Genomic DNA, 14,295 nt, shown 5'->3' with positions numbered 1-14,295 from the left:
ATCTATTATTTTGAAAACCAAAAGTTAATTGCATATTTTTTCCATTTATGTCAGCATTATTCTGTAATTAACCACAACAAAAAGCAAGGAAAGTGGAAAACAAAGGGTGCCTGTGGGACACGAGACAAAGTCTCCTGGCTATTAAACCTGTAAATTACGCCTCTGCCAGCTGTGTAGGTCTCTAAAAAGGAGACAGTTACCATTTACCGGCTGTTGTGTGTGTCAGAGCACCAACTTTTGTATAAAAAAAGTGACAGGTAAGTTTGATCATGAAAGACCTAAAAGGAGCCCGATATCAGAAAAAACTCACCTTTTTAGTCTTTGCTTGTCTGAATGTAAGAGTGACGTGATAATATAAAATTAGAAACGATGAGAATGATCATTTCAAAATATACTGAATTCACAGAGAGCCTTCTTGCATTATTGTGAAATTCTCACCTGGTCCCTCTTTATGTGCTCCTCAGAGTTGATCAGCTTCACTTCTAGAATTATGCACATAGGTCCGCTAAACTTTAATATGCACTAAATTAGTATTTATTTGAAGGTTTTTATGAGTAAATAGGCAGGTGTGTTAAAAATACAGAAACCAGTTGTTTTATGTTTTGTTGTTTTAACTTCTGTCTTACCCTGTTTTTCCCTTTCTATTCTCAGTATTAATGAGATTCCTGTATAAATGCCGAAAGTGGCGTGCTCATCACTTTTGTGTGGCCAGACAAGTAGCTGGCAGCCAGCTACTGTGTCCTAGAGGATTATTAATAATCAAGTAGGTGTAAAAATACAGAAAAGTGACTGTGAATGTTCATTGTCGAAGGCGCACCCGTAAGTGTCTCATCATAATTAGATTTTCTTAAGCTAAAAATAAGAGTTTTGACCGTCTGCCCCCTGCTGGCTGTAAGCTGGTTGTGCGGGCGCTTTGTGCTTTCACTGGTTCCTTCCTGACATTAACACCATGCCAAGCACTGAGACTCAGAAGTAAGAAGCTGTCTCGTGTGTCTGTAAATATAGACCAAGCAAACAGGAAATCACTGCAGGGAACAACAGGTGGCATAGTGATGGGTACACTTCCTCCAACGAGCAAACACATACTGGTGTCTTCCTGTCTCTAACTGAAGGATAATGATAGAAATTTAACATTTTGAGCTGATTCAAAGTCACATGCAGTGTTTAAAGCAGTTTTAAAGGAATAATTCAACATTTTAGGATCATTTTCTGCATGTTTGCTCTCTTAGAACACATGGAAGTCATACTGAGCTTTGGTCAGTCAGTTTTTAGTCATACATGACGACTGTGCTTGATCTAATACCAAACACTATGATGGTTGATGACAGTAGAAACTGCAACACAAGCTGAGTGGAAAAGACAACAGAGGTCCCAACAGATCATCGATTACAAAGCAAAAAAAATAACAGATTTATTGATAACAAAGAAATTAATGCACATTTTTTATTTGCAACTAATTTGCTCACTCATTGACTGTTAATACAGTGTCCTGTCCATGTGCACAGACTGATCACCAGAACCAGCTTTTTAAATATAAGCAACAGTTTGAAGCCATTTACTCTGAGAAACGCATCTCAGAGGAGGACGTTTGTAACTCTTCCCTCAACGAATGTTTTCTGTAACACATTTTTTTTTTGTAATCGCTAAAAAGATTTAAAAAAAATTCTTAAACATGAAATGTATTCCCTGGAAACAATGTCCAGCCCGCTTCTCCGATGTTGTTAATAAAAACTAAAGTAAAGATTAACTGGACAATAAACAAACACTCACAAACTGAGCACCGAGCAGCAGTGAAACTTGAACAAGACACAAATCAGAAACAGAACGTGTTTCGCTCACAGCGACCAGCATGCTTCAAAAAATGCAAATGTAGGTGAAAGGTCCAGCTTGCATTGCACTTTTCACACCTTGACTAGCATTTAGTGGAGTAGTGGTCAGGTGCATGCCGGCAAGTTAGCATCTTGCACGCAAACTTCAGGTGACCACAGAAGGCTGCTAGCTAACCAAACCAAGTCTTTTCCTGACCCAAACCCAAAAGTTAGTTTGCAAACAACAACCGGTGTAAACCGTACACATAAAGTCCACAATCTGCATTCACAAGCTACTAAAACAGCTGTTCCTACTCAGTTGTTCATAAACACAAATTGTATAATCAGTCAACTGAGGTGAAATTTTAAAAAATTCAACATGAAATTAATTTTCAACCAAAGCTAATGTCAACTCAGATAGGTGAGGCTGTCTGCTGTGGCGACCCCTTGTAACATGAGTGTAAGTGAAAGAAGCTTTAATGAAAGAAATCTAGGCTTTTAATGCTGAAAAGGAAAGATTGATTTTCAACATAAAATCTGCTGTTAGTAAGAAACACATCTCAGGAGGTGAGAAATTGAAACTTTGCTGTGAAATCCTGTGTTCTTAGCGGCGTCTCACCACTCTGTCCACAGAAGCCGAATAAAACTGTACCTTTTTCCATTGTTTTGTTTTTCTTCTTTGAAATTAAAGTTGTAATACGTGTTTCAGATGCTGTGGGTCACACAGACGGAGACCCGGAGTCCGAGCGTGAGAGAGAGGGTCTGTTCACCCTCCACCAGCGGCGCGGCGCCATAAAGCAGGCCAAAGTTCACGTGGTCAAGTGTCACGAGTTTAGCGCGACGTTCTTTCCTCAGCCAACCTTCTGCTCTGTATGCAAAGAGTTTGTTTGGTATGGAAAAGACCAAGAAGTCACAAATCTTCACATTAGTCTTGTTTTTTTCCCAATCGTATCAGTCATTTCATCTCTCTTTCTTTCCACTGCAGGGGTCTTAACAAGCAGGGTTACCAGTGCAGACGTGAGTGTCGGTTCATTGTCCTGTAATCTACCAATTAGCCTTCGTAACTCTTCCTCACGTGGTTATTCTCTGTCTTTTAGAGTGCAATGCAGCAATCCACAAAAAATGCATAGACAAAGTTATCGCCAAATGCACTGGTTCAGCCATAAACAGCAAGGAAACAATGGTGAGTGTCTGCTTCACATGATTTGCTTCATGACGCTGCACATCTCTTCCAGTCCGACAGAAATTCCACAAGTGGTGACACAGAGCGAAGTGTGTGAGCTGATGGTTCTGATGCTTACTAATGAAAGAGTTGCTTTGTGCCAAGGTATCACCACACCAGGCGTTCCGGTCTCATGTCATCTTCTTCCCCTCGTTTCACTTCTCCTCAGCTCCATGTCAGCGAGAGTTCATGTGTACGAAAGCATGAGAGAATTTAACGCCAATAAATAAATCTCGCCGTTTACATATGAGAGGTGTTTGGTTACTGACGCCTTCCGTGTCAATCTGTGTGCGATGTGTTTTTAGATCCACAAGGAGCGCTTCAAGATCGACATGCCTCACAGGTTTAAAGTCTACAACTACAAAAGTCCCACCTTCTGCGAGCACTGCGGGACTCTGCTGTGGGGGCTCGCCAAGCAGGGGCTCAAATGTGAGGGTGAGAGGCGGGAGTTTTTTGTTTTGGTTTGTTTGTTTTGTGTGATTTTATACTTTTTTTTTTTATGTCTGCAGGGTAAGACAAAACACAGCAGTGACATCACAGACATAAAGCCACAAATACAGTGTCATAACAGAAATTTTTCATAACGCAACACTACGCCATTAAATTTATTTCTAGCTCAGTTTAGGAACTGAAAGGTCCTGGTTTAAGAGTTAAGGAAAACTGATGCTGGCGTACTGTTAAAGACTAAGACTGATGGTCGTTTAAGAGTAGAGCCTCTACTCCTCCACATCAAAAGGAGCCAGTTGAGGTGGTTCAAGTGTCTGGCCAGGGTGCCTCCTGTTCCCCTCCTACGTGAGGCGTTTCAGGAATGTTATACTGGGAAGAGACCCTGCAGCAATCCAGGACACGGTCAGGCTGGTTTGGGAATGTGTCAGTATCTCCCCCTGGAAGAATTTAAGGCAGCCTGGACTTGGTTGCATGGATGGATCATTCAAAATAAAGCACTATAGCTCAGCTGAGTCTAGAGGACTCATTGCTCTGGCAACACCCTGCTCCAGTATCCTAATGGTACGATCTCGGTCGGGTTGGCCCAGTCATGGCATTCTTACAGATGTCATTTCCTCCAAACTTCTGGTGCTTCGTTATACAGTTGAGTGTGTTTGACAGAGGAGTGGTTATGTGGGATTAGTTGGATGAAGGTATTTTGACTTCTTTACCAAAAATTGTGTTTTCAGACACAAGACTAAGTGACAAAAAGCAAGTTAAAATGGCACAGTTTTGACTGAAGTTACAAGCTCTGTGGTATTCAGTCTTTTAATTCTTCACTCTAAAATTAGTCCCGTTTTTCTGGGAGCTGCCTTTCAGCACAGTTGATCAGATACCGCCGAGCAGCAGGGAAACCCCTTTGCCAAAAGATTAAATGTTCTAGACAACATTATGCAGATATCTGTGGGTTTTAAATGGCTTACGCTGCATTGCAAATGTTTCCTTATTTTGGACTTTTAAGGCCCGAATCATCGATTTTTAGGAAGAAAGAGTCATTCGTCAAAGAATTTTGCAGCAGTGGCTTTCACAGGTTACCACGAAAGGGTTTCTTGGTTCGGCACAGCTATATTACTCCTTCACAACACCATCAACACACTCTGAAACACATGCAGCAAGCAAACTATGGAGCTCCCTTACCTTGATCTGAAAAATTCAACTTGACAAAATTTGATAAAACATGGTTTTCACCACATAGATATGATCATTTAATCCACAGCATTACTCAATATATTTCCAGTAGCTGAGACAACAGTGGGCGTTCAAACCTTTCCCAGCATAAATATGCGCTGCATGTGTTGGCCTGTTGAACAGAAACACAGCGCAGCTGCCACAGCAGGTGCAAAGTATAAAGTTCTCCCTGTGAAATTAATCATATTTCCAGTACAAGCCAGCTGACTGAGGGGTTAGGAATGGGAAACATTATTATTGTAGATGTGTGAGAGTTTGCTAAGAAACAGCACAGTTATATAAGGAACATGTGCAAACATTAAAGAACGTGTGACATGAAAAAAAGGTATCAAGTGAAAAAGAAATTGGACTCTTTAGCAACATTTTTTACATATAAGTGCTTTTTTCTGTCATTGTCATTATAAATTTTAATATTGCCCCATTCGAAGTAAAAGCTGATACATTACCTTTTGCATAACTAATAACAGTGTAAATATTGCCATCTTGCACTGCTTTAAATGTTCTTTATGTGTTCAACTGAGTTTACATTGTGTTTGATGTTGTACAGAATGCAGCATGAACGTCCACCATAAATGCCAAAAGAAAGTGGCTAACCTCTGCGGGGTCAACCAGAAACTGATGGCTGAAGCTCTGGCAGTCATCGAGAGCAAGCAGCAGGTGAGACAAACAAACCTTCGGTACATGAAGCTGTGCAGTCTTTCAGAAATGCTTTCAACCAGTTCAATTGTTTCTTCGTTTTTATGCTTCTTTTAGTGACTTAAACACCTCTTAAAAGGGACGTGTTCTCCTCAGTTCCAGCTGAGTAACTTTGCATGATTAAATAATCTGATGAAATAATCTGGGGGTGACTGTAGCTCAGGAGGTAGAGCAGGTTACCCTACTGAACGGAAGGTCGATGGTTCGATCCCTGGCTCCTCCTTTACCATTTACCAATCCCAATTTATCTGATACTGAGTTTTGGTGATGCACCTTAATTCATCCTTGATTAGAAGTTTTAACTTCTCCTCCTTTAAACCAACTTTCTGATTGCTCCTTGCAAAGAGAAGACTTGAATAGCACGAGATATTCCATCTCTGTGACATCATGCACCTCTAACAGGAAGACTTCATTATATGAAACTTTGTTTAATGAGAATATCTAACATAAGACTGTGTAACACTAGATAACATAAGAAAAAGTAAAGCAAATAAGAGAACATAATTGTCCCCTTTAATACTAGTAATTAAGGAATATTTTACTGTGGAAAACTTCATTTTGAAACTGGATCTACCTTTTGCTTTAAGGCGAGAAGTACCAGAGACAGTGACATTATTGGTCGGGAAGGTCCAGTAAGTGTTGCCCAGCCGGGAGTGGTGCGAGCACCATCCGGGCTAGTTATGGGTTTACCAGCCACAGCTACACCTGCAAGCAAAGGTATGCAACTTCTAAAATGTTCCTTTCCGTTAGGCAGGGATACATAGTGCATACTTTATGTCATTTGTGTTTCTCAACCTGCTTCTTGTAGCAGATTATCAGGGTGTTTCATGGGAGGGACCAGGAGATGTCAGCAGGTCGGTCAGCGAGGTGCTTCCAGAAGAGCCTCTGTACGCTGTCCCGAGGAAAGATCACCAACCCAAATTTACCATCGACGACTTCACCCTGCACAAGATGCTCGGGAAAGGCAGCTTTGGCAAGGTAGCAGAGGCGACCTGATTCAAAAGAGGAAAAGTAAAGCACGGAGCAGAGCATGCATGAAGATGTGGCATCTTTGTCATGTTACTTTATATATCAACATATTAACAAGAGCATTCAAAGTTGCACAACTCCCCCGAAGGGCAAGGGCTGTAGTAAAACCTTTTATTACAACATGCAGATGTCTGATCTTTGACCTATGACCTTGGAGCATTACATACTAAAATGGTGTATTATCTTTACCCATATAATTGGAGCAGAATTTGCTGAAATCATCTACAAGCGTGAGGTTTTAAGATATTTTGGTGCAGTGTGTGAATTTGTGAACTTTATGGCATTATTGTGACATCATAGGGCGTCGTATTAAAATGTAAAATTTGTTTTACAGCTCTCCACATGTTCTTTCATATGATATATTACTTGACATGATTTAAAGTTTTCACTGACATTCACATTTGGTGTGATCTTGACCTTTTCATCAAAACTGAATGTGCCCGAGCTGTTTTTGGTATCTACCATCACAAAAAAATTAAACATGATATCTTGAAAACTGTGGGTGCTTAACTGCTAACAAAGAGACAAACAAACAGAAGTGATTACACACTCCCTTCCCTTAAAAACTGCATGCAACAAAAACTAATTATTGCCCTTTTCTTAGTGGAATCTCTATAAGAACACAGTGGGGGGGGCGTTTTCTGCAGATGTGTCAAAGCATCATATTTTAGTCATTCTTGCCAGCAGCTTCACACAGCACAGAGGGCTTTACACAGCACTCTGAGGCTTGTGGTCAAATGTGTTGTGCAGCCAGTTTCCACTGAAAACCACCTACTTCTTGTTACTTCAAAGTCTTGCAACACAAAGAGCTAGCTATGGTAAATGACTGGGCAACAGGCTACAACTCTATATGTCCAAACTAAACCTGTTTTTTAAAGCTTTTTATTTGTCCTTCGTCTTCTCCAGGTGTTTCTAGCAGAGCTGAAAAGGAGCGGTGAATTTTTTGCAGTAAAAGCTCTAAAGAAAGACGTGGTGCTGATGGATGATGATGTTGAGTGCACCATGGTAGAGAGGAGGGTTTTGTCTCTAGCCTGGGAAAATCCCTTCCTTACACATCTTTACTGCACCTTCCAAACTAAGGTGATGACCCATGTACACTTGCACAGTCATTGCATGCAAGTAGGTAGCCACTGAAAATAATTCTCTGAAAACAAATATAGCCCTGACCTCTGTGTTTTCGCATCCAGGAAAACCTGTTCTTCGTCATGGAGTATCTGAATGGAGGGGATCTTATGTTCCACATCCAAAACTGCCACAAGTTTGACTTGCACAGAGCCACGTGAGTCAAAAGACGCAGCTCTCACAGTGACACACGACTGTAGTTTTGCACTGTTTGGGTCTGGATGTAACCGCCAGGTTTGAAAAGTGCCTTCACTGCAGATGTGCCTTTAACCTGCATGAGTAATCATTACCAGCATGGAGGCAAAAAAAACATCCATATACCTCAGTAAACTATTTTCTAATTGAGTTTTTGGTTTCCATCACTAGTTTCACATCATATTTAATAGAAAAATGACACTCATGCAAATACCCAATGCAGACTAAATGTTCTGCTTCTGACATGCCTGTGGTGTGACTTGATGCAGGACTGAGACATGCGTCAGACAAACATCTGGTGTACTTCAGTGGTTAGAGTGCGTCTAACCACTGAAGTACAAGTAACCACTTGGGATTGAGAATTTGCTACCAAATGGCCGTGCGTTGTCCTTGGTTTCTTGGTCTTGTTTTCTTGTTCGTCACATTAGGTTTTAATAGATCTAATCTCTATAAACATATTATCTGCAGTTATCTATAGATTGCCAGTGGTTTTCATTTTTAGTGCAAATTCTACATTTTAGCATCCTTTAGTTACACGTGGGTAAATAGTCTGTGTAGAGAGCAAATAAAGGGGCTTACATATATACAATCTGGAAGCCACCGGTTATTTTTTTTTTTAATCTATCTGCATTAGTAAAGCATGGCTATCAGTCCTGGAAAAATGACTACCCCAGAAGCTAAGGCCCCCCTCAGGCTTCAAACTTACAGTCTCTTATGGGGATTTTTATGGTGCTTATGCTAATTTCTATATACAGTCGACATGTGATCCTTATTTCTGTGACATAATTGTCTTTTAAGTTTGTTGATTTTTTTGGTTTGTCTATTTCAGAATTTCAACTAGATTGACCTAGTTTGGCCTAAATCTGATCACTCCTGTGAATTTTATCCTCTCTTCTCACATACATCTGTGTCTCCTTACAGCTTCTATGCAGCTGAGATCATCTGTGGGCTCCAGTTTCTGCACTCTAAAGGAATTATTTACAGGTAGGCGCTCAGTGAGAGCCAGAAACAGGACTGGAATTCATGACATGTAATATATAGTCCAAGAGGAATCATTTTCTTGCACCTCTGCAGAGATCTGAAACTGGACAACGTGCTGCTGGACTTAGATGGTCATATAAAGATAGCAGACTTTGGCATGTGTAAGGAGAACATGCAGGATGACGTACGGACCTCCACCTTCTGCGGGACCCCAGACTACATCGCCCCAGAGGTGACATCTTTTGCATGCTGTAGTAATGTAAATGTTGTAATAAACTGGTATCCTTTTGATTAAAAGGATCAATCAACAACAGCTGGCCACCAAGTGATACGCATAAAGATCTAAATTCTAGAGACGTCTCAAAGAGGGCTTTTGATGCTAGGTTTGTACATTTATATTTGGACTCTGTTAGAGTAGCTTTTCTTATACAGGCTATTGTGCAGCCAATGAGTGAAATAAGCCTCTAAACTGCCCCTTTAAAATAACAAGTTAAACCACATTTTAAAATATTAAAGAGTAGAAAAAACTGTAAGCTGATAATCTAGGACAGAGGTGTCAAACATATGGCCCCAGGGACCAGAATCAGCCACAAAAAGATTAAATCCAGCTCACTAGACAGTTTCGGAAAATGTGAATGAGCACATGCATTTTGGACTTTTAACAGTATTTGCAAGTTTTACAGATTTCCTGCTGATAAAGCCCCCCCCCCCCCACTTCTCCAGCGTAACAAAGCAATAGATCAACAAAAATAGCATTTTTACCACAATCATCTTATTATTATTATTTTTTTATTACTATTATTATTATTACAGGATATTCTGGGCAGTGAGCTACTTTTTCTGCAGTTTTACACATTATTTAATTACAAATCAGTCCCAAAAAGTCGTGCTGACAGATACTGCAGCATTTCTCTGTCATATAGAAAAAACTGAGATATACTAAAATTACACTTCTTTTTTATATACAAAGATATCTAAGGCAATTAGTGTGTGGTTAGACTTATTTACACAGACAGAAAAGGGGAGTTTCCTTGGTCTAGCCTGCTTAAAGATCACAGTTGGCTGTCTGTGACCAAGGACGTAAAATTAGTTTGACATCTAGAGCAATCTGAAACCCAAGATCTGACTGATAAGGACTTATTTTCAAACGTTATTGACCTCATTCTTTAAAACTCTGGCCATTTAAATGTGAACATCTGCCACTGTAACAGTACGCGCATGAGAGATAATAAGAAAAACCCACACTTTAACTTGTTCATTTTACCAGTTTGTGTGATCTTTATGTATCAGATCCTGCTGGGTCAGAAGTACAACAGCTCTGTGGACTGGTGGTCATTCGGAGTGCTGCTGTACGAGATGCTGATCGGTCAGTCTCCGTTCCACGGCCGCGATGAAGAGGAGCTGTTTCAGTCCATACGGACAGACACCCCCATTTATCCCAACTGGCTCAGCAAAGCTGCAAAGGACATACTCATCAAGGTCAGACAAGTGCTTCAGTGGCCAGTTTAAATAAGATCAAGCAGGAAGAAAAGAAAGCAAGGATCTGGTCTTTAAATTGATGAAACTGATTCTTACTGTTTCCTACGGAGCCCTGCAGGGGACATGGGAGAAAAAAAATTAAGACGGACTTTTGCGAGATCTCGCAAAAGTTTTGCGAGATCTCGCAAAACAAACTCGGGATCTCGCAAAAGTTTTGCGAGATCTCGCAAAACTTTTTAGCTGCATTCTTTGGATGCCGGCTTGAAGCCGACCGGGAGGTTGAGGCACGATGTGCCGGGAAAGCGGTGTTCCTCCCGGCTGTAGTGAGTCTCGACCTCCCGTTAGCTTCGAGCTAACGGGAAGAATGCGGCTAAAACTTTTGCGAGATCCCGAGTTTGTTTTGCGAGATATCGCAAAACTTTTGCGAGATCCCGAGATAGTTTTGCGAGATCTCGCAAAAGTCCATCTTAATTTTTTTTTCTCCCATGTCCCCTGCGGGGCTCCGTAGTTTCCTGTATGTTCATTAAATGCATACATATAGCTCTCGGGGCCCTATGGCTAAACCTCTGTGCGTTTGTGCCTCAGCTGTTTGTGAGGGAACCTGAGGAGCGGCTGGGAACCAAAGGCAACATCAGACATCACAGTTTCTTCAGCAGCACAGACTGGAACGCCTTAGAGCAACGGCAGGTGCCGGCACCCTTCACACCAACTATAGTAAGTACAACAGGGAACCACTTACTCAACATATCCACTAATTTTCTCAGTTAAAAACTGGTAGCTAGTAAAAGCTGTTTGGCTGATACGGCTGGCGGGTGAAAGTAAATATCATCTAGAAAGTTGTCGACACAGTAATTGACTATAGTGGCTATTTTCAAACTTCAGACTGCTGTGCGTGTTTGCAGACTGGAGTCTGCATCGAGAGCCTTAGTGTCCTTACTTTAAGTTTGTTCGCAGCCCATTTGGGGACCACGGTCCAGCCTTTGAAAATCACTGTACTGCAGTATTTACTTGTTAATCTACTCGCTGGTGTATGAAATATTGCATGTAATTAAATATTTGCCCTTCATCCTCGCAGACCTCACCCAGCGACTGCAGTAATTTCGACAAAGAGTTTATCAACGAGAAGCCCAGACTATCGTGTGCTGACCGCACGCTTATCAACAGCGTAGACCAGACGATGTTCAGAAACTTCTCCTTCGTTAATCCTGGCATGGTTCGGATCGCAGCACGCTGACCACCGGACAAAAAATGGCTACAATCTACAAACAGGCTGCTCAGTCACAACCAGCAGTGACTGTAACTGGAACCTACTGTAGAACCCGAATGTGGCAAAACTCACATACATGATGATGCTAACCACTAAAGGGGTATAAACCGATACAACCAAACTGTGACCGGATCTTTAACTTTCACACAAATACCTTTAAAATGTACCTGTAGTCAACTTTGATACTTTAGAGTTTAGTTGACTAAAGGCATACATTTTCTTACAGTATTATTCTAACAGCATGCAGTTGGTTTGGTTTTATTCTGTCATAAAACTATTCACACATTGCACACTTGTGCAAATATGTGCAAATATTCAAAAAAAAAAAAAAAGAAAGAAAGAGAGAAAGTGTGCATCTTCCATGTCTCGAGGCATGTACTGTGAAGCTAGATTTGGGACTTAGCGAGGTAACTTCAGGCTTAAGTCTAGTTTATATGGAGTCAGGAAGCCAGTTCTCATCTTACCAAAGCCAGATGATACAAACCTAACCTGCTCCGGAGCATGTTACATTTGGGACTCATCACTTCCTGTAAAAAAGCACCACTATTTCTGGAAGAGCCCTCGTACTAATTATTTTTACTCATATTTCTTGTCTTTCCACGACGAGCATCAATAAGAAAACCAGATCTTGAGGAACAATTTCATTCCTGCTTTTTTCTGCAAGCAATAGCGCACTAAATCCCTGTACTTACCGGCAGCTAAAGCTCGCTGAGGGAAAAATATGTAATCTCCAACCAACTGGGGAGGGGCTGCTTTGTGAATTTGGTTTCAAAGGTGTTGGATCAGAAATCTCCCTCTCGTTCTTTGTTCATCCGTAGTTTGCACTGAAGATGCTAACTTGTCTCCAAACGCTCAATGAGTGACATTGCACCTTAAACGTGTAACTTTTACTTTGAAGCAGAACTGTTTATATCACCCTTTTCAGAGAGTTTGTAGGCAAGTTGGTGTCCTTTATGCTAACTGGCAACAGTAATTACAAGGTTTTTAGTGCAACACCCTGTACCTCATTGCAACCACTTTCACCAGCCAGCAACTTCCAGCAAACCATCGCCAACTGGTCAGGGAATACATTTTTACCGAGTGACCTGTGGTTGCCGTGGGTGATGCTGACTGACCTCTAAGCCTGCCGGACTGAGGCCTAATTAATTCAGTCCGTTGGCCAGTAGACTGGGTTTATTAACCTTCAAGTGATTGTAAAGTCCAGCCGGATATTTATGTGCCATTGAGATTTTTTTAAATCTAAAAAATGTGTCCTACCGTGAATCATCTTCTCCTACAATTTTTCATATTTGTTTTTTTTCCCCAACCTGAAATGGTAAGGATGAAAGTTGTATGGAAATATGTTTTGTTTAAAAAAACAAAACAAAAACATTATAGGCTTAATTTTATTGTAATTTTCAACTTTTAATTACTGCACGGTGATGTTTTGCCAACAGACCTAGAGCAGCAAGATTAACATCTTTTTGCACACAAATTATTTCATAATTAATTACATTGGAACATTTTAATACATCTATTGTTGGTAACAGAAACAGGGTAAATAGTAATAAGTAGAGCCTTTAACTCTCCAGACTTTTCTAACAGTATATTTTATTCTTCCTTAATAAATGGAAGAGTAAAAAAATAAATAAATGGAGTTTTGCTGCTGGTATAATGATCTTTTCAACTTTTTCAAAGTGGTAGATCTGTCCACATGTGTCATTGGTCATATGCTGTCCTGTGAAGATGCTAATAGCTACCTTGGGAAACCCTGAGTGGGCTTATCCAGTTTATAATTACCTTCGATTGCAGTGTTATTGTAAATGAAGACAGATACGGTAAGCTGAAGTTATTCGGTAGCACAGGCCTCCTACTTAATGGGCTGTGTGTTTAAATAGAAAATGTGCTTGTAGTGATTTTATGGTGCCTCAGAATAGTTTAATGAAGTTAACGTCTTCAAGTAAAGTAAACTGAGAAAGTCGCTTTAACCAAATGGAAACTTAGTTTTCTTGTCCTGTTCCTTTTTATTTTTTATTTTATTGTCTTTTTTTTTTCTTATGTAAATAAATTATATAGTCCATCTGATATGCTGTGTTGTTACTTGGTTGTAGATCTGTTAATGTACTGAGGTTTAATAACTGGGTTATTGTTTACATGTGTTTTCCTGTTGTATCTCAGGAGTTTTGTTTTAATGATGAGCTACTCCCTGCATACTGTAGTTTTGATGTTCTCCTCATTGTGAATTCTGTTCATTAAAGTGTGCACATTGTGGGCTTTTTTTTTTTTCAATGTGTTTGTTTCGGTGAGGGACAACATGAAAACTGCTCGGTCGTGTAGCGTTACATCAGAATGACAGAGACCAGAGGTGGAGGTGTTAACAAAAATAGCCATCTCAGTTTTTCCACTTAATTTGAAACTTTACCATCTTTTCCACTGTTACAGACATTTACTCAACTGATGGCTGAATTATTTTAGCACTCAGTGTTAAATATAGACTACCTAAGAAAGAATGTCAGAGGCTCTTTTTTTCCATTAAGGTGCTACGGATGGCCCAGATGTAGGACTGACAGCCAAACAAATAATCGAAAACAAACCTTTAATTAAGTGTAGTAGTCCGAGTGAAACAACATCCAAACTTTAGAATATGTTACTAAACAGACAAGGAACAGACAGACACTGACAAAAACTGAAGGAACACTAAAGCTTTAAATACACATGAAGTGATAGAAAACACCAGGGAAACACGACACAGCTGAAACTAATTAGGACAAGACAAGGAAGCAAAACTAAATGCAAGGCACAAAAGACAACTATTAAAATAAAGCAGGAAATGAAGAACAACC

The 14,295-nt window shown here is 40.3% G+C and overlaps 1 protein-coding gene across 3 annotated transcripts in view; it reads left to right on the top strand.

Moving 5' to 3' along the window:
- The window catches only part of prkcq (protein kinase C, theta), a 42,050-nt gene extending 29,984 nt beyond the window's left edge, over positions 1-12,066 (top strand). The window contains exons 2-15 of one of the 3 annotated variants that reach the window (XM_005920996.2): positions 2,518-2,698; positions 2,794-2,825; positions 2,906-2,991; positions 3,336-3,465; positions 5,252-5,361; positions 5,988-6,117; positions 6,212-6,378; positions 7,336-7,509; positions 7,617-7,708; positions 8,668-8,730; positions 8,821-8,959; positions 10,018-10,206; positions 10,792-10,920; positions 11,282-12,066. In XM_005920996.2, the coding sequence (XP_005921058.2) occupies positions 2,518-2,698; positions 2,794-2,825; positions 2,906-2,991; positions 3,336-3,465; positions 5,252-5,361; positions 5,988-6,117; positions 6,212-6,378; positions 7,336-7,509; positions 7,617-7,708; positions 8,668-8,730; positions 8,821-8,959; positions 10,018-10,206; positions 10,792-10,920; positions 11,282-11,440 (1,781 nt within the window). In that variant the 3' untranslated portion in view covers positions 11,441-12,066. Of the gene's footprint in view, positions 1-2,517; positions 2,699-2,793; positions 2,826-2,905; positions 2,992-3,335; positions 3,466-5,251; positions 5,362-5,987; positions 6,118-6,208; positions 6,379-7,335; positions 7,510-7,616; positions 7,709-8,667; positions 8,731-8,820; positions 8,960-10,017; positions 10,207-10,791; positions 10,921-11,281 lie in introns of all 3 variants that reach the window. The other 2 variants (XM_005920994.2, XM_005920995.2) reach the window with 2 other exon arrangements.
- The last annotated feature ends 2,229 nt before the right edge of the window (positions 12,067-14,295 follow it).

Source organism: Haplochromis burtoni, unplaced genomic scaffold, assembly GCF_018398535.1.
Source record: "Haplochromis burtoni strain Fernald_Lab_line unplaced genomic scaffold, NCSU_Asbu1 Contig_44, whole genome shotgun sequence".
In the NCBI taxonomy this organism is placed as follows: Eukaryota; Metazoa; Chordata; class Actinopteri; order Cichliformes; family Cichlidae; genus Haplochromis; species Haplochromis burtoni.
This window is presented reverse-complemented; position numbering and strand designations above follow the sequence as displayed.